We start from the raw sequence: 27,708 nt of genomic DNA, 5'->3' as shown, positions 1-27,708 counted from the left end.
TGTAAATAAGTCAGGAGAGTTTTCTTCTTCACGGGCATTATCATGAATTGTGACGTAGCGATGTTTTCGCGTTCGTCAGGGAATTTTACAACTTTTATACGAAGTTGATCCGTCTAAACTCGCTCTTTTTTCTGTCAAAATGCAGTGAATTTCCGCTTGTTTCTGTTTATAAATCCGAATGAGAGGACGTTTTACTGTTTGTTAGTCGTTCTTTCAAATAGATAGTCATTCCTCGTGTACTTTCTCGTTTCTTTTTTCTTAACTATTGAGACAAATCTTTTGTATTTCATTGGAAGACCGATCAAATGAATGTTCAAATACGTAAAGAAAGCCGCTATATCATTTCTAATTTTGTTCGCATCTACAACGTTTCAAGTGTTCTTTGACAGATTTATGTTTATCAACGTGGAATTTTACAACTGTGTCGATAAACTTTTACGAGTGGGAAGCTTACGCCTGTCCTGATAAAAAGGAGTATAAGAAAAGACCTGATTTACTGTATTAAACATGACAATTTATTTGCAGATTTGTTGACTCGATTTAAATTTTGTTTGTTGGTCATAAATCAAAAACAGGAAGAGTGTGCTTGTGAAACTGCTGGTCGATAAAATCATTGATGATGGATAGCATTTCTTGCCCTGTAATGGAAAGCCACCTTCAAAACAGATGGTCAGGGTCGAACAATTTGCCTTTGCGCACATCAACCCCAATCCTATAGTCCAGTAAATTTGAAATAGGTTCTATCAAAAATTATTAACAAGTAAAAATATAATGATCACGGCATGCATTATTTCACTCTAATAAGCAATTCAGCAAAAAAATTCCTTTAAAGAAATGATAAGGTCCTGATTGATTTTTACAAAGGGTGAATGCAGCCGTGTGGCACGTCAAAAAGGTTGATTAAAAAAATCGTGATCGCATCGAGAAATAATAGGTTTTCAGGTATCTCATTTCGGCCATCACCAATTACAAAGTGAATTAATCGAGCTGGTTTGTTTTAGGCTGAGAGGTAAGCCAATTTGGACAATTTTCCAGGGTTAACAATCCTATTAATCCAATTGAAGCGCAATCATTCCATAAACGGTTCTTGCCATAAAAGTTCCCCGTTCGGGAGACAAGGAAATTATTTCTGCAAGAGGTGAAAATCTTTCCTTCTTCTTTTTCATTTCAACAATAACAAATAAATCTTATAGCGATTAGACGAGAGAAACAAGATAAAATTGAATAAACACAAACAGTAAACCAATCCGATATCCTCCATTGATCTTTATTAGCTTTAACGTTGATAAAAATCATGTATTCCTTTATGTGTTTGTCAGTAAATATATTCTAACAATTTAAATAAAAGCACGTGCGACAGAGACGTGTTCATCTATATCTGGTCCCAGGCGAGATGCACTTTTGACCTTTCGAAATGAGAAAGGTAAAACCCTTTTATAATGGTGTCTTTAGAGAGTTGTATGATTAACCGTGCATTAACCGAATCTAATCCACATAAATAAACTAATATATATGTTAAACCTATGTTCATTTTATGTTTATATATTTTATGTTAGGACTAACACATTGATATACAATATTTAAGCTAAACGGAAGTATATATAATGAATAGCGTTTAAAGACGCAGAAGTTGATCATAACTGAACATAGTTACATTCAACGAATTGACTATAGTCTAATGGTCTAAGAAGCAAAATGAAAGCGAAAGAGAAAGCGAAAGAGAGAGAGAGAGAGAGAGAGAGAGAGAGAGAGAGAGAGAGAGAGAGAGAGAGACAGAGGGAAAGAGAGAGAGAGACAGACAGACAGACAGACAGAGAGAGAGAGAGAGAGAGAGAGAGAGAGAGAGAGAGAGACAGACAGACAGACAGACAGATAAATAGGTAGGTAGAGAGAGAGAAAGAGGGAGAGAGTGAGAGAGTGATAGAGAGCGAGAGGGAGGGAGCAAGAAGAGAGAGAGAAAGAGTTAGATAATGTTTGTTTGCCAACAGATAAACTAACAAGTAATCGAAGAGAAGTTTAAAGGTTAAACGAAAAAGACATAGAAAACTTATTTCTGCAAGAGGTGAAAATCTTTCCTTCTTCTTTTTCATTTCAACAATAACAAATAAATCGATAGATAGATAGATAGATAGAGAAAGAGAGAGAGAGAGAGAGAGAGAGAGAGAGAGAGAGAGAGAGAGAGAGAGACAGAGAGACAGATAGACAGACAGACAGAGACAGAGACAGAAACCGACAAATAGACAGAGCCAGACAGATAGATAGGTAGGTAGGTAGAGAGAAAGAAAGAGAGAGAGAGTGAGAGAGAGAGAGAGAGAAAAGAGAGAGAGTAATTGTGAAAATTTGTCTAGAGTAAAATAAAAAAAGTAGAGTACACAAAAATTACAAAACCTGACATAACGTCCGACGATTTCCGTTGTGTATCGCGGACGAGAGGTCAAACTACTTAATAATTTACTAATTTTATTTTCATTAAAAAAGATGGGCTATATCGATATGTTGTATTTTTAAAATTAGTTGCGTGTGTGGCATGAATATCCTGCTTTAAAAATAAGTAGGGACCGAATCATTGTATCTGAAGGCACAAATATTTCTGTGCCATTTTTCGAATAAGGGATAGAATATCCAAGAACGGTGGGACAAGTGTCAAGGCCCGATTGTCGATTACAGATACATTTATGAGAAACTTCCTTGTCGGTGGATGCGTCAGGCTTTGGCGAATTGTATGCGTTAAATTACACTTGGAAAAAGGTTAGAAACGTTACGGTCTAAGATAATCGCAATTGGCCCGTTTTGAAATCGTTTCCCAGTGGTTTATTTTTTTCTTTATGGGAGGGACTTTACAGCAAACAACTCGTTCAGAGACTTTAATTACTTCCCTGTAAAGAAAACTTTATAAACCGATTGTTGAGACTGTTGGCGAGCGGGATTATTTCTATTTTATGATTGATTTAGCAAAAGGAAAAACGTTTACACGTGTGATAAGTTCGCTTTTTCATACTATTTGTCCTTGGGCGGATTCATTCCGTGCCATGGATTATTCCTGAATAATCTGGTAATCTATAGACATGTTAATCATTGTGAAAGCGATAAATATAGCATAATAAAAGTTGAGTTTATTTGTTTCTATTATTTTGTCAATGTACCAGAGTGTGTACATATTAAATTAAAAAGAACGGGGAAAATTATAAGCGGTGAAAAAATTGAGGTTAAATATATCAGTTAAAAGTATTTACTATGATCAATAAATTAGACGTGAGGATTTAGCATTGTTTACATGACAAATAAAATAGATTTTCAAACGCATTAATTATTCGCAACCCAATGTAATAAAGAGATTTATTCTTATTAAAGGAAAATTTAAAATAACACCTCACATAGGATGTTAATTACAAACGATTTTCACTTAGACACTTATTTATAGACAAATCTGATTATGTAGTGAAGAGTTTAAAATCAAAATTATAATGGTGGCGTGAGTATGCTATTTAATCTTTTTTTAAGTGTCGCGATTTCAAGCTCAAAGCTCATCATCGATTGAAAGATTTTCAACCACGTCTCTCGACGTGCTTAAATATATTATAAATTCTTCAACATGATGATGAGCTTTAAGCTTGAAATTCGGATCGTTGAAAACAACAAACTGTAAGAACCATCTTTTAAGTAAAATTTTAGTATTTTCTAATCATTTTTATGCTTATTGTTATCCCGATCAGGCATTAAAAAATAAGTCTAATTACTGACAGTTTCAACAATAGATAATACAACGTAGTTTTGAAGGGATTGTGCAAGCTGTTAGCTATTTTTCGAGCCTACGTGGACACAGTTCAAATCCTACACTATTAATTACCTTTGTTTTTGCACACTGATACGAACGACGAATTCTTTTTAATTTGCTACCAAAAAACGTTCGTATTTTTCACGATGTAACGTTCACGGATGTACGAAAGGAAATCTGAACCTTTCACTATTCTGCTTCCAATTCTTAGTACCAAATTGGACTTTTATGTATTTTGATTTAATTTTAGTGGCATTCAATTTCTTATTCTGGTTCTATTCTTACAGATTTTTAGTGAAAAGAAATACCAAAAACATTATTGTGCATTCTAAGTAAGAAATAAAGAAGTTGTATTTTATACAGTGGCATCATAAGAGAGCTTGATGATTAGGTCCATTAACAAAATATCAACCACACTCATAAACTTATACATACATTAACCATATTGATATATATAACAGATTTTATAGACAAACAGCGACAGAGAGAGAAAGTGAGATTGTGCTTCTATATTCTCTCTCTCCTCCATGTCTCACTCTCGCTCTCTCTCACTCTTTCTCTCTCTCTCTCTCTCTCTCTCTCTCTCTCTCTCATCAAAAGTACATAAGTTTAATGTATATAGATAGACAGATAGATAGATAAAGAAATGAGTGAGAGAGAGAAATTAATAAGTAATGAATGAGAAGAGAAGCTAATTCAAGATAGATAGATGGAGATTGTGATAGAAGATGACGTGAAATAGATCGAGAGAGAGAGAGAGAGAGAGAGAGAGAGAGAGACTGAGAGAAAGAGAAAATGAGATTGTGTTTCTATATTTTCTCTCTCCTCCATGTCTCTCTCTCTCTCTCTCATCATTTATCATATTTACTCATAAATTTATTTATGCAGATTGGTTAATGTAATTAATCATCTAACCTTGTTAGAACATCTGCGTTCATAACATAGAAAATATATAATTGTGATTGTATTGAAGTTTAACTAAACTAAACTAAGTACATTAGAATCAAGTACATGTCATGGACGAGGAGAAAGTACCAAGCGACAATAGTTTTTCGAGTTAATCTCAAATGAATATGTTGCAATTAAGATTTTCCGTGAGTTGATCGACTGACTGGCTAATCTAACTTGATCTGGAGAAGGCTTTTGACACCGTCTCTTGAAAAAAAAAATCCTTGACAGTCTCATAAAATACCATTTTCCTAGCTAAATAATTAAAATCATTTGAAGCGAATTGGGAAAAAGAACATTTCGCGTTCGCTCAAATAACGTTGTCTCATCAACGTATAAAATTGGAGCTATTGTTCATCGCGGAGGGTAACTGCCATTATAAACAAACTAAATCATAATCTTCATTAGATTATCAAATTTTGTAGATATGATTTTTGGGGAGACACATGTTACAGGAAATTCTTGGAGAAGTAAACGAAAAAAGTGGAAAAACTAGTTTTAAGATGTGCGATAACAAATCGGTCCGAAAAAAGCAGAAAAAGTAGTGTTGCTTTCGACGAAAAACGCTTGACAAGACTGAATGGACTTGGGTCAACTGGTGATCTTCAAGGGGAAAAATTAATTTAAAAAAGGGTGCAAAGAATGGCTTCGATATCTTGGCTAACCTACCAACCTCCTACATACAAGAAGGAAAGTTAGACATTAGTTAGACAAGTGGGTAATTGCATATTTTAATGTTGGCCAAACTTACAATTAGTCTCTTACAAGAAAGGCTGCTGAGTGTCTCTTGAATTCATAAGGAGATGGAACTCAGCACACTGAATATTAAAAAGATAGATCACATAAGAAACAGTGACATAAGTTGAGACAAGAATGAAATCTATGAGGTGGAAGTTAGGCCATGTATTTATTTATTTTATTACAGGTCAAACGGGACCGATGTCCCAAAACTGAACAGTCAAAAGTACAAAAAGCATAAATAACTATTGTGAATATAAAAACTTAACATTAGCTGAAAAGAATTAGCAATGAATTGATAAAATTATAAAAGTTGACTACGACCTGCAAAAATCAAACTTGTGGATTACAAAAAAAAAACAAAAAAAACAGGACTCAGTGAAGTACTCTTTCAATGCTAGCCAAATCTTCTTTTTGAAAACCGGCAAAGAGTGAGCAAGTGCGGCATGCCAAGAAATGATCCGCGAGATCTCCATATTGATTAATTTGCCCAAACGTTCGAGAAAGACAAGATTCCGAGCCATACTTATCCTTCCTGTGGTGGGGAACATAGAATAGCTGGTAGCAAGTGTCGCTGGGGTACCTAATACCAATGCAGGGCAAGATATCCGTAATATCAATCCTATTGCTCAATATCTTCCTTAAGCACAAAGTCGAAAAAAAGTCCTTCTGTCTTCCAAAGAGTCCAGTCCGACAAAATTCAGGGGGTCACTACTGTCATATTCCAAATAAAACTTGCATACTCAAAATGACAACGAACAATTGACTGGTAGAGGAATTTTATTGCTAATACATTTTCAAAATGTACCGTCTGTCTTTTAATGAAGGCCACGTTTTTAAATGAGTTTTTCTTCTTGCATCAAGGAGTCAAGAAAATCGTTGTTCTTATTAAAAATAACTTCAAGGTCCGAGACAGAACCAACGTCGTCAATGGTATGACCATTAAGAACTTATTTTCATTTTATTTAAGATAATCTTTCCGCACCAAGATCCTCCTGGAGTAAACTGCATTGCTCAAATGAGGAAGTTAGGCAAAAGATGTTTTGGTCGTCAGATAAGAGAGAAAATAAGGAGTTGTTAAGGACTGATCCAATGTCATTGAAAAATATCACAACTGGGAGAGCCTTGGGACAAAAAAAAACACGGGCCGATAATCTTTCCTTGAATTTTAGAATGATCTCCGATAATGATGTTCCGATAGAAAAGAATCGATCCACCCTTGAAGGTTGATATTCGTTAATCGTTATATGAACGAAAACAGCCCATTGGGTGCCATTAAACAATCATAGGAAAAAAGTCCTATAAGAAGACGAGATTTTTTAATTCGCAGGACTCAGTTGTTGAAGAGTGGAACGGTAAGCCTAGGCTAGTACAATTATTTATGTCCCATGACAAGGTTTGCCTCTTTTGAACATATTAACGTTTTAATTTGTTAAATGTCATTTCTATTTTTTCCTTTACACACACTTGAGAAGGCTATAGATTTGCTCACAGATGTCTGAAGCAGGTTTTATTTAATTTAGTTTTGAAATTTGAGTAATTAATTTCTAATCTTTCATTTTTTATACAAGCTTTCAATCTCTATTGATAAGATTTTTTGCTCAGTACATTTCCAGGAGTTCTCTCGGAATCGGTGCCAAAATTATCAATATTCTACAAAAATCATACTGCCGTGCAAATTTAGAAATCAATCACAATAATAAGTATTCACAAATTATAAAAGTAACTAAGGGGGTGTTGCCGGGCGAATCTTTGTCACAGATAATTTTTAGACTTTTCATTTCGGACCTAGTATTGTTCTTTTGGCAGGACGAGGTTGAAGGAAAGATATACAATGGTGCGAACCTCCTAATGCTGTTATTTGAGGATGATTTTATTATTTATTAATTATTGAAGAATCCTCAGTCAAATTTTTACAAGCGGATACAAGTCTCGAGAAGAAAGCAATAATGGCAACCTCGTCGGTTAGAAATATACTCGTCAAAGCTCGTGCTAATAATTGGGAACCCAAGATGAAATTGTACCATTCCATTGTTAGAGCATCGTTTTTGTACATTTCCAAGTTGTGGGGAGTTTGCAGGGTAGAAGCTGTACGCACACATTTTTTGAAGTGCCATCCATTATTGCCTAAAAACAAACCTCTACACCACCTATAAACGCCTATATCTGGTGAGGTTAAAAACAAGTTGTGATAATCTTATGGCATATTTGTTTAAAATAATGTTCAAGTGGTGGATAAAATTGCTCGAGAACAGAATTCACTAGATTTTCTTTCGAAATAAAGTATTATTTTAGTATATAATAAATAAGGGTTGATACCTGCCGAACTAAACTGGGCGGCACAGTTAAAAGAGTTACTAACAATAATTCCAGCGGAGCAGCTTTGTTTTTAAAGTTGGTCTGCTACATGTTAAAAGATTTAATATTCAAGCTTGAAAATTACTACCTTTCCATGGATATAAGTAGAGCCCTAAACTCACAATACATCGAATAATTTTCTACCTTGGTAAAATAAAAGATTATCAGTTGAGATAAAAAAGTCAATGGCACGAGCGGGATTCGAACCCACGATCTTCGGCTTGATACGCCGTGGTTGAGATGGGAGGGTGGTGTCCGAGTGGATCGAGGTCACGATAGCTCAAGTGGTAGAGCAGCAGCGTATCAAGCCGAAGATCGGGTTCGAATCCCGCTCGTGCCATTGACTTTTTTTATCTCAACTGAAAACCTTAATTAATTGTAAGATATTAATTGGTCAAGCGGACCACGAAACTAGTGAATATAAAAGATTATTTTAAATATAAAACAAAGTTTAACAAATTGAGGTTTGTTGTTAAGGCTAGGCTAGGATAATATAATCAGGTCCCTTTTGTTGGTAAGATTTCATAAAATTGCAACTTCTGAGATTTGTAAATTATGTGGAATTAATTTACTTAATTAATAGCCCAACATTGAAACATTTGGTTTGAATATATACATCTTTGAATCATTTGAGATCAATGTTTTTTTTGGCTAAATAGGTTTTACTCTATACTCTCGGACACTATTGATGTAAATAATTTATGTACGTTCTTTGTACATACAATTGAATTAAGAGATTTGGTTTATTTGATATTTTAATGTGGTAACCGATAATTAATATGAAAATGCTGAGGTCATCGCTGTGCTTTCCTATTTTTCTGGTCTTTCACGCGTATTTTGTCTTTAATTTTCTGCCGTTTGAGCGTTTCGAACTGATTTCTGTCTCTGTCTTTAATGTATACTACGTTGATATCCTAGAATGCTAGCCTCTCATTTGTACCTCAGGTTGTCGATAGGTAAAAACATATCACATGTGCAAATGTAGAAGACTAGTCACAAAATATTCGATAATCTTCGAGGTGGGAGTTGAACCTACTCCATTCCAGCTAATAACTTACTCTTACTCCCCAGATGTCACACATTCCCCACCTTAATCGAAATTCCTCGATATAACTCCTTCTTTTCACGCTAATAAACTACATTCATTCCAATACATTAACATAAACACTACACAAACACATATAAACACTATATACATTTAAAATTTCCTACAGCCCTATGGTACCAAACAGCAGTCTGTGACCGGTGCCATTTTTTCAGTGTTTAAATGGCACCGTTTTAAAATATTTTCACAATTTGTATATCCAATATGTTTAAAATAACCTTAACTCTGTTTGTAAAAACATTCTTTAAATAAAAATGTATATCTATTTCCAGTTTTGCACTTATTGTTCATATATAAAGAAAAATATGTTTTCTGTTACAGATGGAGAGGGAGCGTGTATAAACTGATATGGCGGGAGTTGCTCGTCTACCTAGCTTTATATTTCTGTATAAATCTAACGTATAGGTTCGCCCTAGACCCGCACCAGAAGAGGTAAGGAAGAAAAAATTCAAATATCATCGTTTCAAAAGTCGCCGGTTCATGTTAAAAATCGATAATCGATAAAATCGATCGAAATAATTTGATACATATTTAAGATTTGAAGGGCGTCGAGGAATGTAATTGAGATTCTCCACTGTGTACGCCCGGCGTGAGCTCCTTGCAAACAAGATTGTGACCCCCAATCGATCAAGGACCCTGAAAACACAACACTGACCTCTTGGAACGTCTCGATAAAAGGACGTCCTCGTTATACCGTCATCGTTGATCAGATTTCGTTTATGCCCATTGACCCTCCTCCTCTTTCGTGCAGTAATTATCTTTGCGTTCTTTTAGTTTTAAAAATCAACCCGTGTACATGATGAAACAAAACGATACTGCACGATCCGCATTACAATTATTCGCCATAATTAAAAATTTGTCATTGTTAACTAAAATATTATTCCAACGTTATTATTAATGTGCAATTATGTTTTGGACTCGTTTTGTTCTGAAAAAAATGAATCATTGAACTAAAAATAAAAATAAATGTTTATCAATAATCGTTATCAATGGTGTGCCAGCTACAATGTTATATGATTTGTTTTTGAACCTACTTTATATTTTATCCGTCAATTATTCATTATAAATATAAAATATAATTTAAATTAAAACTAAATTTATTTTTATTTCGAGAATAGTAGTAAAAGTTAAGCGTTTAGTCTTCCTGTTTATCATAGAAGTAGTTGTTGGTTCAATTGCAATACTTTCCATTGGCATTTTCTGAACGTTTATTCGAGCTAGAGAAGCGCGGTTTTCGAATGCATTTACTCTGTTCACATATTAAACTATAGTCTACACGAAGATTATCGTAAGTGAAAATTATGTAGGATGGCACTCCGTGACACTTACGAATCCACGTAGATTGCTAGATAGCACGTTTATACTTTGTAGCTTCAGATTGTGCTGTAAGGACGGTGCCGATTTAGCTTCCGGAAAAGTCCGGTACGCCATCCAAAACACGTAATAAAAGTTACAACGGGCATGAGTCGATGATCCCAGTTCAAAATGACAGGTGGAAAACACTCGGGGGTCATATTTTAGCGGTATGTACGTTGGCTTACGTTTTTGCTTTATCTGATGAGAGAAATTTTCTTTCTTACTTGCTGGGCTCGAATTACGTACAAGCCTTCCTTTCGGTGCTTATCTGTTCTATACTTACAGAACTTAGGAAGTATGTTATTCGCCGTTGTAAAGTTTGTGTTGTAACAGATAGAAAATGCTATTTTGTTTTGAAAATTTACAAAATTCCTTGTTCATTTTTTTTTAATTACAAAAACCCCATTTTTCCGCTTATTAATTATTTAATCTACTGGAGCTCAGTGAATGGCTTCATTTTGTATCGTACGATTTACGTTATTTTAGTGTCTGATGTATTACCTGCTCTGGTAGTTTCCTGATCTGTTTTTATGTTGGGACTTTCTGTTCAGCAAAAAGTGAGACAATGAGTACCTCGACTTGAACATACCCACAGTGTTCTGGGTTTTTGATTTTATGACCTATTACTACTAATTCTGCATTTTCTTGCGTTTAGGACCCGTAGGTTAACCGGCTTTACCTACTTTGAAGGTAAGAAGCTATTACCATAGGAATTTCACTATTTTTTGCGATGATATCTTACGCTTAGAAGCTAAAATGAATGGGTGATGATGACTAAGAATTGGGATTTATATTCCCTAAGCACAGTAGCTTTTTGATTTATTGTACTTTTTCTAGTTATTTAGGTCAGCTCAAATGATACAATCCCTCTTTTAAGCAGTAGAGGTCATTTAATGTCAATGCTGCTATTCTTGTCCAATGGTCTTCTTGGTGCCCTAGGTTATATCTTCTTTGAGCAATTGGTTTGCATTCGAATCTAAAATAAGTGTGGTAGTTTGTTCCTCTTCCATAACCTAAAAATGGGCTCAACGTTGAATATACACAAATTGTGTAGGTTTTTTTTCGCAGAAGCCAGTTACAACTATACAACTTATAGAGCCCTGTCACTCCCCTTGATTTGTGCCCAGTACAACTGTAGTTAATAAGCTTGCAAGATTTAGGTGCTGGAACTTGAACTGTGGGGTTCAACCAAGAATTCTAACCTACAACGGATCCACTCACTTGAATCCAACATCCTTCGAACTATTTCCCAAGCTTGCTATATCGTATCTACTCCTTCTCGAAAACGGAAGACATCGATACAAACACCTCCACACAACCCTCGAACCTCATAAAGCTCACCAACCCTCTTGTCCATTTTCAACTCGAACCTAACCCACAATCCTCAAAAAACGCCCAAAGCGCCAATGGCCTGTGTTTTCCACCCTAGAGAGGAAAGTGAATAATGCTCTGATAGGACTGTATGGATTATTTCTCTACTCTAATATTGCTCCAATATAAAATGTATGAAGGCACAAAGTTGCTTGGCGCTGTTGTAACATAATAATAATTAAAAATAATAAGAAGAAAAAGAAAAGTTTCTAGGATTTACCTAGAGTTTTTCTTGTGGCTATTAGATAAGTTTTACTTATGGTGATGATGTTTTGTAGGTTAGCGTTTTAGGTTAATTTCTTATCAAGAAGATTATCTGAAAATTATTGCTTTTGACACGCATTGCATTTATTTTTCTCAATCAACTAGAATTTTCGTGGTAACGTTTCACAATAACACGTTTGCATCAATATCATATCCTGAAAGCTTAGATAAAAAACGTGAGATACGAGTTCTTTTCCTTAACATGTCTGAACAATCTTTGATAAAACCCGTCGTGGTTTGTTTTTTTATTAAATAGTAGATTTATAACTATAATTTAACTATTTATCTTTAAATCTTTCATAGTACTAAGCTGGTAATTTCATTTTAAAAAAACATTTGATAAAAGCATCAAACGTTATGAAGCTAAAAATGTTTTGGCGTTATTGACAAAAACGGTTAATTAAAAAATAGTGAATATAGGAGTGTGGTGAATTTTGGGGTGAAGAAATTTTCTAAATCTCCATAGCTCGTTCAGCTAGCTTGAAATTTAAATGAAGCATTGTGGATAAAATATGTACAACAAAATGAACTCAATTGATGATAATTTTGTAACTTGAGTTGAGAACGACGTCTGAAAAATAAATCGATGTCGCTGGGACTGTGTTTTGTGGCCTTGTCCCGTTTTTCCGAGTTTATCACCCCGTTCAATAGCAGTAAAACTTGAATTCAATGCTGGCAAAACCTTTTTTCTTTTTAAATTTTACGATATGATAATCATAAATTTCTATTTAATAAAACTTCCGAGATCGATTATGTTGGTTAAAACTAACAGAGAAAATTTTAATTTAAATCAATTAACGTTTACGAGCCATTCGTTCTGTTTCGTGAGTATAACGGCGGAGAATCATCTCGCATAATTGTTGCCGATCGGAAGCGTGTTCAGAACGTTCTCGCGGATGTGTACATAATTAGTACAAATTGGATCCTCCGGTTAATTGCGTAATGGCCAGCGTGAAGGGGATATTGTCTCTACGATCGTTTTCATAAATTATGTAAATTGTATAGCGTTTAGCTGGTCTCCTTCTCATGTTCCACTGAACTCTGGTCTGGGATGGTATCTGCGGCTTTTCTGGTATTTGGAGTAAGAGCCGGTGGTTTTTATACCGCTCCTCGACGGTTTTTGCACTCTCAAAAGGAACCGGTACAGGACCAAATTTTCGCATTTGAGATTAGGAAGTGCGTTCTTTGAATCAATTAATCTGTACGCCTTTTAAACTACCGACACCTAGAACTATGCGTTACTTTAATTTTCACTGAAGTCCCTTTTTTGACTTTAGTCTGAATTGTAATAGCCTTTTTAAACTTTTTCTTTTGTTTTTATTAATACAAGCTTTAATTGCTTCTAAAACAATATTAATTAGTGTATAAAGCTATAAAAGGTCGTTCCGTAACCTTTATAGTCTGGAGATCAAATATTATCTAGATGTGTGAAGGTGAAGTTGAGAAAAAAACCAATCCTTTGTATAGAACGAGCTTTAGAAGAATATAACCCCTTCTTCAATATTTTAATTTGTTTCTACTTACATACTCGGTTAACAAATACATTTGAAAATCCATAATGAAAAATTTATTTATTTACGAGTAGGTGTTTATTAGCTAGAACGTGTGCATTGGCGGCAAGGGGTTTGTTAGCGAAAAAGTATTTATTAGCGAGAGTACGTTTATTAGTGGGAATGTGTTTAATAGCGAGAAGGTATTTGCAAGAGATATGCATTTATTTGTGAGAATGTATTCAATAGTCAGAATGTATGTGTTGGCGAGAATGAATTTATTAGCAAAAATTCGTATACTAGCGACAAGGTATTAGTTAACATGAATGTATTTATTAAGGATAATGCTTTTATTGTCGACAAGTATGTGTGAATGCACTTATTATCGAGAATGTATTTAATCGCGAGAACGTATTTAATAGTGATAAATGTGTTTATTAGCGACAAGATGTTTGTTAATATGAATGTTTTTATTATGGGGAATGCGTATATTAGCAACAATGTATTTAATAATGAGAAGAATAGTCAGAATGTATTTGTTAGCGAGAATGATTTATTAGGAAGAATTCGTTTGTTAACATGAATGTATTTATTATCGACAAGTTTGTTAACGTGTGTTTATTAAAGAAAATGTATTTATCAGCGAAAATTTAGTTGTTAACGATGTTAACGAGCGAGAATGTGCTCACTAGCGACACGGTGTTTGATGACATGAATGTACTTATTAGCGAGAATGTACCTAGTCGCGATGAGGTATTTGTTACCGAGAATGTTTTTATTAGCGAGAATGAAGTTGTTAGGGATAATGTATTTATTATAGAGAATGTGTAAAGTATGCAAGGGGTACATGCCATAATATTGTAAGTAAATGTTAACCACGTAAATAATTAGAAATAGTTTCAAATTCCTGTTGAAGGGGATATATTCTTCAAAAGTTGACAAAAGAACTGATTGTTCTGTTTTGTCAAACTTGCCTTATCCCTGATTTTTTATTCACAATAACTTTGTTCTGAGTTGATCTATGTTCCAATGCTCATATTTAACAGTTCTGGTATTTATAATAACTAAAAAATATTTAAAAAGTTGTAAAAATTATAAGGCTATTTCGTGATGCCAGGCCGAGAGGATCGGTAACGTCAAACTTTTATGTCTTAATTTAGTTATTTGACAGAAACTTTAAGACTTAATCCACTCAAATTATTTAAAGCCCGACTTTCACTATATTGGCTCAGAACGTTTCCACAATTGTCCTTTTTGTCGGAAATCAAACCAGCGTACTTTCAAACATTTTTAACCTTTCTATAAACGAAAAAAGTTCGTGGATTGCTTAAAAATTTTTAAAAGGATGCGATAAGGCAAAAATATCCCTGGTTTTTAGCTTAGCGAACCCTTATATGTAATAACAAAAATTTTTGAGATTGCATACATTTAAAAATTTATTTTAATAAAATTAATAAAGGAATCATTTTGAATTAAATGTTTTAGTAAGAAACTGTTTGTGGGTTCAAGTATAAGGCCAAAAGTTAAGCTTTTGGTATTTATTATTCCATCTTAAATAATAAAGTTTTTAATGCAATTTATTTGCTTGTGCTTTTTCCCCATCATCATCATCATCGTTCCGCAGCTCTTTTATCATATTTATTTATTATTTATAATTGTAAAAATTTAATTAAAGTTAAATAACACTTAAAATTACATAAAAATCTGAAAGAAGATTGGTGCCACGTTGTTAGCCGTTTGTTGGTGGTTTAAACTATTTTATTTTTATTTAATAATAATTTAAAATGTAATAATCATAAAAATGCCTCAAAAGTTGCCGTAATATTGCTAAGAATAAAAAGTTATATTTTTTAATTAGGCTAAGGGAGAAAAACCATGAACTTTCAAAAAGATTTTTGTTTAAATTTTACTATTAATTTCCATTTCCATTACAATAACTTTATTTTATATTAAAAAAATACATCCAGCTCGTTCCTTGACTTAGCTAGTAGTAATGATGGATGAATTCCTCGTTCAAAAATGTCTCGTAAGAAAGCTTGAGGAATCTGACGTTGGGTTGCATAAGCCGGACGATGCCGGCCGTGGATAAAAAAGTGGACCAAGGTGGGATTCTCCGTTTCCTAGTTGAACCCGGGTCACCCGGGACTTCTTTTCTTCTTTCCCGTTTATTTATAGCCCTGGATACGACCCGTCGTACAACGGTGCAGAGCGCGTGCGACCGACAGGCGGCAAATCGCATATTCCCAACGATAACTTCTTCCGAGAAACTCGAACAGAACTGCAGACGGAGACAGCTACTCCACAAAAGGAATCGAAATGGTCAAGATGGTAATTTTCGAACTAGTACGCTTTTTAAATAGTACGCAATGATAGCTAATGACTATTTTTAAGATCGAAAATCACCGGAACAACCTGTAATATCGAGTTATTTCTATACATGAAAAAGCGAAAACTCGTTTTATCATTTGCGGCTAATTACTCAACATCCTGTCATAATTTTTGTTCTAGATCGTTCAACTCTAATAAACAAAATATTTATAAACATTTGATCAAAAAGTGTTGCCTTTCTAAAACCAGTTTGAAGTGTTGACCTAGCAGTTTTAATGAAAAGTTCTTGATGATGATTGATGCCAATCCATTATTTGGACTTTGACGTCATCACTAATGAAAACACTTGACCAATTTTTCAAATTGTCTATACAGTGTTGTGATACAATCGGATAAAACAATTGTCTCATTTGGATTTATATCGAAAGATATTATTAATGTCAAAATCTATCAGGGAAATTTTCAAAGGAAGCGTTAAAGCTATTTTTACAAAAGTGCATAAAAGTCAATATTCATATCTATCTCAAACTATGCTATACCTTCTTTATAGTTAGTGGTCCGATTGACCGAAAACTTTTTTCAGTTAATTAATCTTTATGTGAGGTATTGGTTGAAATAAAAAAGTCAGTGTCACGAGCGGGATTCGAACCCACGACCCTCGGCTAAATACGCCGCTGCTCTGCCACTTGAGCTATCGTGACTTCGATCCACTCGGACACCAACATTCCATCTCAACCTCACCTGTGGAATTTTCCCTCCTTTTTGCCATTTTTCGAATGTCATGTAATCTATTCGTTCTCGGCGACAAATGAACCTTACGTAAAGATTTTCAGTTGAGATAAAAAAGTCAATGGCACGAGCGGGATTCGAACCAACGATCTTCGGCTAAATACGCCGCTGCTCTACCACTTGAGCTATCGTGACTTCGGTCCACTCGGACACTAACCTCCCATCTCAACCCCACGTTTAGAATTTTCCCTCCTTTTTGCCATTTTTCTAGGGAAAATTCGAAAGGTGTGGTTGAGATGGGAAGTTAATGTCCGAGCGGACCGAAGTCACAATAGCTCAAGTGGTAGAGTAGCGGCGTATTTAGCCGAGGCTCGTGGGTTCGAATCCCCCTCGTGACACTGACTTTTCTAAGCTATAATTATCATACTCACTTTTTCAGAGATAACAAATTTTTATTAAATTCATTTTCATAGACAATTAGAAAATAAAAATCCACCAAGTATTTGATATAAGGTCTGAGATAAGGCGTGTTTCCCTAACCTTCCTCGTTAATGATAGTTCTGTCCTAAAGGTTGAACGCTGGTGCAGACCGAGAACAATGTGCGATGTCATCGATGATAAAACCGAAATATCTGACATTGAACATTTCCCGAATGAACAGATACGCTTATTGAATACCGGTCCAAAATATTTTATTTAAATATTTTTAAATATAATATTTATACACATTACATATTGTTCTTTATGCTAACACCAGTACGGCTAGCACTACACTTGGAGGTGGTTAAGAGTCTTTGACGACGTGAAATGTTCTAGGCTTGAAAGATAGAGGGTTCGAGTAGTATGGTTAGGATGGGTTGAAAGATTGGAGCGATAAATGAGGAACGGGTAAATTCGTTACTGAAGAGAATGCTAAGGTCAATCCATTACATGTGTTTAGTTGGGCCAACTAATCAAAGTAATTACTTTAAGTATTACGCAAAATATGGTTGAGTTGAAAAATCGGTGGTTTTTGGTTTCTAGGCCCGCTCTAGACACTAATTTTTCAACTCAACCATAATTTGCATAATGTAGTTAAGGTCAATGTGGATACTGAGGTTTGGGAAATAGTAAGAAGCTGAGGACTTTTGACTGGAATACTTGGATATTAGATGGCTTGGCTGTGCCGCCCCATAAAAAGCTCCAGTATATCTTTGTATGTTGAAGTAATGTCATTTCTGATTTCAGTCCTATAAATCTTCGTAGTGGTCCAAATCGTCGATTTAACGCCAGTTTACTGCCTACTTGCTTAGATGTCGGTAGTTCTTGCTATTAACATATAGATGTGGGAAAGGCTATTTATTTAACGTTAACAAAATTGGGAGCATTTGTCTTATGTAGTTTTATTTTTCACGTTTTACTCAGTACAATGAATTCCAGATGCTCCTGGATATTGGAGATGTTTTGGGTAGGATGTGAGTTAAGAGATAAAGTTGCTGTCTTCCGCGTAAGTTGTTAGATGGGTTTGGGATGTAACGGTAGGTCAGTAATATAAATTGCTTATAGGGAGGGACCAAGAATGCTTCCTTGCGGAACGCCGTCCTGGATCGCTCTTGTCTCAGAGACCTACTACCAAATGCACAAGTTACTAATACCAAAATAACAAAAATCAACAAAAATAAGAACGTAAAACAACGACCAAATGTACGTTTTAATATATTTTTTTACTTATATTATAAATATTATTTTCTATTTTACTATAATGTACAAAACTGCAACTTCCCCAAACTTTTCCCATTTTTTATTCGGTTTCATGGTATGCACAAGACAAGATTTTTAATGGCGCTTCTGTTCCATATTAACTTACGCCTATCAAATCTTACCATAACGTTATAGTTCAGTAAATTACATAACTACTTTCAATAAACCACACGACCGAAACTTCGGAACTGGATAATTTACTTTACATCGTTGCAGTTCGTTATAAAAGATAATCTCTTATCTTGATTGATGAAGTGATTATACGAGTGAAAGATGTTCTTAGTGCAAACATTAATGTCAAAGATATGTATTTTTAGAAATTGGTGTATATTATAAAAACATTTACTTGGTGGAAATGAAGAGCGGTTTTTAATTTTACCGAAGATTAATGTTATAGCACGTCACCCCGTTGGCTCATGTATGATCTTGCACATAAAGCATATTTAAACCAGGGGTTTTCCCTTTAAAGATTTTTTAAGCATAGTAAACAAATGTAAACAATGCTTAGTCATTGATGAATTAATTTATAACTCATATAGTGACTGAGGTTATAGATAATTTTCCCAGATGCTCTGTAGTTTCTGTCAAGGGCGAAGTCTTGAATCTATGCATAATCGGTCTATTTGAATCGTATTTCGTATTTATTGGAACCGTTGATAAACGGACGAAATAGCGATGGAATTTAAAGATTGGCCCTCACATGGAAAGTGATTTTAATATTATCTCGGCAACACTGCCCTATTTTATTTTTTTAATGGTTAATCGTTAATCCTTGTACTACTTTTCAACATGGAGGATTCGTACTGGACCGGGCTTTCTGATGTATACGGCCGGACGAAGGCTTCTTGAATGCACTTAGGAAGCGAATCATGTCGTCATATAAAAACAATCCGTGATCTTTTACCTTTTCATATAAAATATTTGTATAGACCATACATATACAAAAACGTGGAATTTAGATCATTATATGAATGACAATTTTATTAATTTTCAAAGTTAAAAAATATCAGTATAAAAATTCGTCATAATCATAAAAACAGTTTTATGCTTTTCTCTGTTTTGAGTCCCAAATTGTAAATTGTTTTTCCTAAACTACAAGTAACAAGAACGGAGGTTTCTGAATGACTGGTGTTTTATGGGAATGCATTATTCATAAGTCCAACAAATTATAATTATTTGCTAAGAAAAATCATTTTAACGAAGGCCGATACGGGTTTGCAGACTGGAAGTTTGGAAATCATGCAATATCCGTCGAATCCAAAAGCGCAATTCATAATCCACAGAAAAATCATTGGTGCTCCACTTAATGTGTCCAACGAAATTACCCATACAGACCTAAATATTTTTTTTTGCGATGTTCGTACAATTCAGAAACTCTCATGTCGACTCATCAGTCACAGTGATCTGGAAGGGTGCGGGATGCAAGGCTTTGTGTGACCTGATAAATTTGAAATACCTTGTCAGTAGCTACCTGAAGGTCATATTACATATCAGAGTCGTCGCGAATGGTAAGGTTGGATAAAAAGGAGTATTTCAATGGTTTGGAGGATTTTGAATTGTAAGAATACGTAAGAGATTGGAACATTTGGCTGAAGCCCAAAGGTCGTTGTTGCACATCCAGAGCCCAAATAGGACCAAAACTGTATTATAAATGGATCATTTATTTTGTAGTCATGATCGTTTGTCCAGCAGTATTTTAAGACGTCCGAAGCCTCTGTTGAGTTCTTTTTTTTGAATTGCGTGTGGGTTTTGAGTAGCGGACCACTTGATGAAAGTGGTATACTACTGTACTAGGTGTGAGCAGTGGTTGGTTACTCTTCAAAAAGTTAAGCTGGCATGTTCACATTTTTATAAGTTTATCGTCATTTTCCACCTCTTGTACTACTGTTCACGTACATGGGTTAGCACGGTATTGAGATGACAAAATCTTTCTTTATTAGAGCAAATTACAACATGTATCAACCAAATTGGTGGTAAGGTTAGTTTCAGAAATAGTAGTCATGTTTGCGGTGTATATTGTGAAAAGCATGTGCTATTACCGGCTGATAGAATGAAGCCACTGCTGCGTGGAAATTATCTGGCTGTTGAGAAGATCAGGTCTTAGGTAAAAACTAAAAGGGATGGTTAGGGAAAGTCGAAGTTTCCAGGGCAACTCTGCCAGTGGTACTGCTGAATGGTGGAATAGCCGCTGAAAACAAAATTGGTGGCCAGTAATGTCATAAACTAATTGGACAGTGGGATGATGGAAGGTTATGAGATTTTTTAGGCTTTAGTGTCGTGTCATCAGGGTGAAGGAAAATTTTCGTTCTGATGGAATGTATGTGATTCTAAGTACATTTTTCTAAATGTAGGTTAGAAAAACTACATTTTTTTAGATAGGTGTCGAAGATATTAGGACGAATCTAGGAGCCAGAAGCTTCTGGCATGGGGCTTAATTGACACGCTTCATTGGAAGTCAAAGATTCACTTTTGCATTCTTTATTCATTCTCCTTTCTCTTAGAAAGTCAAAAATCTGTTAAATTGACTGAGGATGAGCTCAAAAAGTCCACCTGACCAAATACTAAAACGAATCTCTAGTGAACTCAATTTAATTTATGTTTGCCCTGTGTTTGCGATTAATTAGGATAGGCGATACTTTTCTTAATCTTTGAAATTTTGTTGGTAAAGAGGCAAAATAACTTTGCCTAAGCAATGCCAAAAACGTTAGCTTTGAATGTCGGTACTGAAATTAACACAACAGAACTGCAATTTAATTTTAAATTTTGTTGGATTTTCGTATTTTACTTCTTCTGTTTATGCGCTTAATTTTTACTAATGTTTATTACCATGGTGATTCTCTCTTATCTTGAAATTCTCGAATCATTCTAGATACACGGCATTGAATTTCGAATATTGACTGATAAATTCAAACAGTAAAACGATAAAAAATATAAAAGCATTCACTTTTGTAACTATCACCACAAACTATAATTTTTAGTAGATTTATCAGTTTTTAAATGATCAATTTTCTCTGTTGCAGGGTATTCGAAAACATTAGGGAATATTGTACAAAACATACGGAAAATATTCCAATGTCGTTCGTGTTAGCTTTTTACGTAAGTTTAGTCGTCAAAAGATGGTGGGAGCAGTACAGGCTTCTACCATGGCCCGACACGCTCGCTCTCTTCGTCAGCGCGGCCATACCAGGGGTCGTAAGTATACAATTTTTAACTGTTTATCGATTTGTTATACCTTTAATTAATTATTCGAATTTTGCGAAAAANTCTCTCCTCTCTCTTTCTTGCTTTACACATTTTTTCTTCTTCTATCACCATTTCTCTCATGCTCCCCTATCTCTTTCTTACTATATATGTGCTCGTTAACCTTGTTAATTAATAGTAATAGTTTTAAAGGTCTACGAATTCGTGATGAGGGAACTCAGTTTACTTTTTTCTTTCAAATTTTCTCCAAAATCCTGGTTTTGTAGTACAAAATTGTGTCTTTTAATATATTTTTCTGTTTCAAAAGTTCAAAAAACTAACAACGTATAAATATCGGAAATGATAGTTGTTTTGTATTTTTTTATTAGTTGTTTTTATGGTTTATCGTAATTTGAACCTATCAATCGTTGAAATATTTCACTTAATTAACAGCTTCTAATAAGAAATTTTAAAATTGGTGTGATTTGGTCAAGCATTACCAAACTGCTCTTCGCGCTTTTTATTTTTTGTCATGATGATCTGCAAAGCTGTTTCACACAGTTTAATTGGCAGTGATGATAATTACTTCCTTTATTCTTCTATTTCTGTTTATCATGCTTGTCGAATTTATGCTCATCATCGTCGGGTAGATAATTGAGCTCATGTTCTTGCAGCAATCACTTGGATAATTAAGCAGATTTACAAATTAGTAACGTCGTAAGAAAACCAAAGAACAGAAATACAAAATATACTGATATTTTCGATACAGAAATTCAATTTCTACGTTTATTACCCAGAATTGTGAAAGTTCAATGAAGTTATTGAAAGGTACTGTATAGCCTAATAATTCTAAACTTTTCTCCAGTACGACCTATAAAGTTCTAATAATTTTTAACCTAGAGGATTAAGACCATGCTTCATCACGCACTTTTCTTGTGAGCATGCCTTCCTCAAAGTGGCTATACCACAAACGGGCTGGCACATCAGAAGTGCTGATGCCTCTGGTTTACAGTCGGTATATTTCTGTATCTGCTTTAGTCTATATTATTTAGGTGGTAGTTTAAAAAACAGATGAAGGCTTATAATTTTCCTCATATATTAGCTGCTGAGAAAGCAGAGTTCTTTGCCTTTTTAAGAGATGTATGAATTTCTTAGCTTGCCTCAACCTTGTTCTTTTGTCCTGTTCTTGAGTTTTTTCGGCTCAAGCTTATTTGTGGTTCGGGCCCCTTCGTTCACTGGGTGGTCCCTTTTTTTATGTCAAGTTGGTCTAGTTCGTTTCCTATTAAACGTTATTATTCGAGAACCCCTGTCAATACTCTCACTAGAACATGAATATGGAAGAGTAAGAGAGCGAGTACGGGGTTCCATCGCTCTTGCGATACAAGTGTGTATTGCCCCTGTTATGTGAAACCGTGAATGTAGAATCATTCACTCGAATCGATGATAGTTTTCATAAATTATAAACTATAAAATTTGATAATTAGCTTCATTTGAGACATCTCAATCAAATATTTATTCTTAACGCGGTTGTTATTTCCTTGAAATCTTTTCCGTTTTTCAATTATTAAGTTCCGTTTTTTGCTCTTGGTCAAGTAAGGACTTAGTTTAAGTTATATCTACATATATTTTGTTTTCAGGACGAACGAGGAAGGCTAATGAGGAGAAACATTGTAAGATACGCCGTGCTCGCGTATGTTATCACACTAAAACACGTCAGCGTACGTGTAAAAAAGCGTTTCCCCACATTGCAGCACATCGTGGACGCCGGTAAGAACTTAGTTTCCATATTGTTTACAATTAAATGAAAATTTTCGATTATGAAATAAAAAAACAAAGTAAGGTGAAAATCGCCAATTGGAAGGCTTCGGAAAAGTTCATGAGAGGATAAACATTTTATAACTGCTTTCAGCAGCTGGTCGGACATTTGAAAGCCGATAAGAACGTGACATAATTTTTTCTTCTTTCTTTGAAAGTCCCCGGGATGTAATTGACACCGAGTCGGGCAAAATAAACTTAATTGTGTTCTCGGCGCCGAACTCGCTTTCTAAGTTTGTTTCACTTCGTCGGAACAGCTAACGTAGAACATATTTTGGCTTTGAAAATCAAGACGTTAGTACGTCTTAATTGCAAAAACTCCTCCAGATGGCATTTTTGTTTTGACTTGGAAATCAGGCAATCATGTATGTTCCTTCCACAGAAATTACGTTTCTTAATTTAAGGCCCAATAGATATTCGAATTTATACATATATGTATTATGGAAAAAAGAAAAAGATAGTATATTTTGTATTTATCATTTTATTTAAATTTATGTATTTAAATTGAAAAGAAGCCTTCCAATTTTGCAATGATTTAGTTTTTTATAGAAAATAAACTAGAATTTATATTTTCTTGGCCTACTTATTCGTTAAAAAACAAAACAAAGTCTTACGAAAATGCCAGGCTGGTATTTTAGAACAAAAAGGGGGGGACGTTATTATTCTCGGTAGGGATTATGTTGGAGAGCGAGAAGAAGATAGTGGAGATGATGGATCAGCGGAGCCCCATGTCCAAGTATTGGATGCCGCTTGTCTGGGCGACCAACATCATCAACAGAGCTCGCAAAGAGGCCCTCATCACCTCGGATCACGTGGTGCAGACTTTGCTCATCGAACTGTCTGAGCACAGGCGACGCCTTGGGTCCATCATCAGCTACGATACCGTCTGCATACCGCTCGTCTACACCCAGGTTAATCCCGGCTTCCCTTCCCTATGCATGGCGTTTTAGCTTCTGCATGATTGGTGTTTTTTTATATGAATTTTAGTGTGGGCTTGTTTGTGTTTCTGCTTTTGGGTTTTAGTTCGATGTATTGTTGGGCTTTTTTTGCGTTTTCTTGTTCGTAATATCAATGATGGGCAATGTTGATTGTTCACGTAGCCGTGATGTTTTATGTTTTTGTTTTTTTAATTCGTGTTATACATATTTTATAATATTCTGTTTGGCAATACACTACAACTTTTCTCATTTATAGTGCTCAATCGTCAATTATAAAATTACCAGTTGAACATTTGCATATATTCTTTAAATGTCCACAATGGTTAAAACTCCAGAAAACTATAAGGTGGGACTTAACAATGCAAAAGTCACCTATTAATATTATCAGGAAAAAAAGATTGAATAATAACAATATTCCTTTGCATCGTGTGAAAAATGGGTTGAGTTCATCTTATAGTTTTTTCCCGTCAAATTAACCCTTTTTTTCAACATAATAACACTTTTACATTTCAAACAAACTACAAATTTTTTTTTACCTCAGAATCAATTTTTTTAAAAATTTCATATTAACCTTTTTTATTTGAAATGAACCCCCTTTTTAAAACATCAGATATAAAATATTTGGGAATAAGGAATACCATATTACATTTAATTACAATTTTATAAAATTAAATTAAAACAAAGATTGTCTACATACGAAATAATTGGGAACTTAAAAGCCAGATTTTCACATATTGCTTAAATTCAATAAAGAATAGTTTTTTTCGTATATTTAATTTTATGTCAGTGTTTATTTGAAAAGAAATTCATTACGATACTTTCTACAATCTTCTAAGGGCCAAAACAAAAATTCTCAAATATACATGAATTTTACTACATGCTTGTGTTTTATACCAACACAAAAATGTTTAATTTGAACAATTAATTAAGGTTTTTAGTTGAGATAAAAAAGTCAATGGCACGAGCGGGATTCGAACCCACGATCTTCGGCTAGATTCGCCGCTGCTCTGCCACTTGAGCTATCGTGACCTCGATCCACTCGGACATCAACTTCCTATCTCAACCCCACCTTTTGAATTTTCCCTCCTTTTTGCCATTTTTCAATTTATCATTTATCATTTTCATTTATCTCAACTAAAAACCTTAATTAATTGTAATATATTAATTGGTCAAGCGGACCACGAAATTAGTGAATTTAATGAGTTTAATTTGAAGTTAAAGTGGTCAATTTACAGTTATAAAGAGTTAATTTCCAATTAAAAAAGGTTAGTTTCAAATTGAAAAGGGTTAATTTCAAACTTAAAAAAGTTAATTTCAAATTAAAAATGGTTAATTAATGTTAGAACCGTTAATTTAAAATTAATACTTTTTCATTTATAATTAAAAAAAGGGCTCATTTCACATTAATAATGGTTAATTGAAGTTAAAAGTTTATTTTCAAATTAAAAAGGGTTAATTTCAAATTAAAAATGGTTAATTTCGAAGTATAAAAGGGTTAATAATAAATTAAAAATAATTAATTGAGATTTAAAAAAGTTAATTTGAATTTAAAAAGGGTTATTCCAAATTAAGAAAGTTTAATCTCAAATTAAAAAAAGGTTATTTCAAATTAAAATTAATTGAAGTTAGTAAGGTTAATTATGAAATTTAAATTGTTGCTGGAAGTATCTATATTTTAACTATTGTCGTATTGTCCACGTGCTCTCGCGAATTTCAAAATTTTGCAGTTCGAGACTTTACGGACACCCTGTCAATTGGGCTCAAACAATTGCCGTCCGTGAGCAAAGGTCGCCTCTCACCGGGAAGTCGGCGGAATCAATTATCATCCAAGCTTAAAATGATCTTTTGTACCAAGGGCGCAAAAGCAGAAACACGAAGGTGGCGGTGTTGCACGTCTTCCAGAGAGTCAGACCCTTAGGACAGGATGCTCTCTTTTTAGAACTAGCTATAAAAACAAAAACATCTTACTGCCAGTAAGATCTAAGGTACTGTATATACACTTTATTCTAAAGGGCCGTTATTGTAAAGGCAGTTGATAACCTCGACAAGACCTGGTACTGTCTAGCTTTAGTATTAGTCCTAATTCGCTTTCAGTTTGTTTAACACGAATCGTCTGTGTAACCTGGAGACCTTACATCTAATACACTTCTAATGCAATTTAATGGATGATCTCCCGGCGTCTTATGGTATGAAAACCTTTACAAAAAAAGGCAAGCAAAGTAGTTATACGATGCTATTCGGTTGTTTCATATGAAATGTCCATTTTTATTTTAGATAATTGCAGAAGATTAAGTGGTTTAACTGCTGTTTACTGCCAGTACGTTTATATTTAATGACAAGCAGTTTATTTTTATAAAAACATAAAGTTTTCTTGATATATTCGATTTTATACTTATTGGACACATTTGGTTTGCGAGTACTCATAATACCGGTCTCGAGGAAGAGCTCCGTTATTAATTGACACGAAGTCCTTAAGCTTACTGTTTTAAAAAACAATTTTCAAGCAAAGAACTAAGAAAATGTATTTTTTCATTGACGTTTTTAATAATCATTTGGTGGTTTTTTAAAAACAATTCGTACTTTACCAAACTTTCTGCACCTTTTGCTGCCATATCAAAGAGCATTAACTGAAAATATATTCTATGATGCAGGTTGACATAAAAATTTGGTGAAAGCTTGGCGATGTAGCAGTTATTCTGCAAAAGACACCCAGATGATCCATGAAAGGTTGGGTTGTTAAAGGACTCACCAAGTCTGAATAAAAGGTCACCCAAAGTTTTAAGACTTTTAAATAAAAATGGAAAAAGCTCGATTTATTTGTACCTGAATCTTGGGTACCTTACGAGACACGCGTTTTATTGCTTGGTAGGCTAAAATTGAGCTTGTTCTCAAAGTTTTATTAATTTTCAATGAAAAATGGTTAATTTAATGTTATTTAATGTTATAATGGTTGATTTGAAGTTAATATATGTTCATTTAAAAGAAAAAAGGTTAATCTCAAATAAAAATGGTTTCTTGAAGTTAAAAAATATAATTTCAAATCATTCAATTCAAAAACGGATCAATTCAAATTAAAAAGGATTAATTTCAGAGGTTAGTTATTAGAGTTTCAGAGTTGTTAAAGGATCCTCGCAAGTCTGAATAAAAGTTCAGCCATAGTTTTAAGACACCTAAAGAAGCTCAATTTGTAGATACTTTATGAGACATTGTTTTTTTTTTCTCTCGAAAGTGCTTGTTAAGGAAGAAGAAAAGCCTCGAAACATGTCGAAACTAAATTTACATTTAAAAAACTGATGTTCTACTGAATTAAATTGACCAAATATACCAAAAGCCAAGCAATAAACAAACTGTATTATTTACAGTTACCTCCTAAAAGTTTGTTAATTTGGACATACTCAGTAAAAGTAAAAAAAAAAATGTAATGGTTCACAGTTCCAAAAATGATTTTTTTTCTAAACATTCAATTTTTCAGTTCTGGAATTAAAAATTAGTTGCACTTTGGAAGGAATGTGTAGAAAAAGAAGACATTTTGAATAGAATGGTTTAGACTTCATAAAGAATCTTTACTTTAAA

The 27,708-nt window shown here is 34.1% G+C and overlaps 1 protein-coding gene across 3 annotated transcripts in view; it reads left to right on the top strand.

Annotated features, from left to right (window-relative positions):
* Positions 1-27,708, top strand: part of LOC106663427 (bestrophin-4) — a 152,746-nt gene that overhangs the window by 85,880 nt on the left and 39,158 nt on the right. For 2 of the 3 annotated variants that reach the window (XM_014388248.2, XM_014388245.2), the window contains exons 2-4: positions 9,246-9,356; positions 21,223-21,394; positions 23,020-23,149. In XM_014388248.2, coding sequence (XP_014243734.1) covers positions 9,246-9,356; positions 21,223-21,394; positions 23,020-23,149 — 413 coding nt within the window. Of the gene's footprint in view, positions 1-9,245; positions 9,357-21,222; positions 21,395-23,019; positions 23,150-23,869; positions 24,109-27,708 lie in introns of all 3 variants that reach the window. The other variant, XM_014388246.2, reaches the window with a different exon arrangement.

This window comes from Cimex lectularius, unplaced genomic scaffold (genome assembly GCF_000648675.2).
Source record: "Cimex lectularius strain Harlan isolate CLEC.00 unplaced genomic scaffold, Clec_2.1 scaffold199, whole genome shotgun sequence".
In the NCBI taxonomy this organism is placed as follows: domain Eukaryota; kingdom Metazoa; phylum Arthropoda; class Insecta; order Hemiptera; family Cimicidae; genus Cimex; species Cimex lectularius.
The sequence above is the reverse complement of the archived record's forward strand: the minus strand, read 5'-3'. Positions and strand labels throughout refer to the sequence as shown.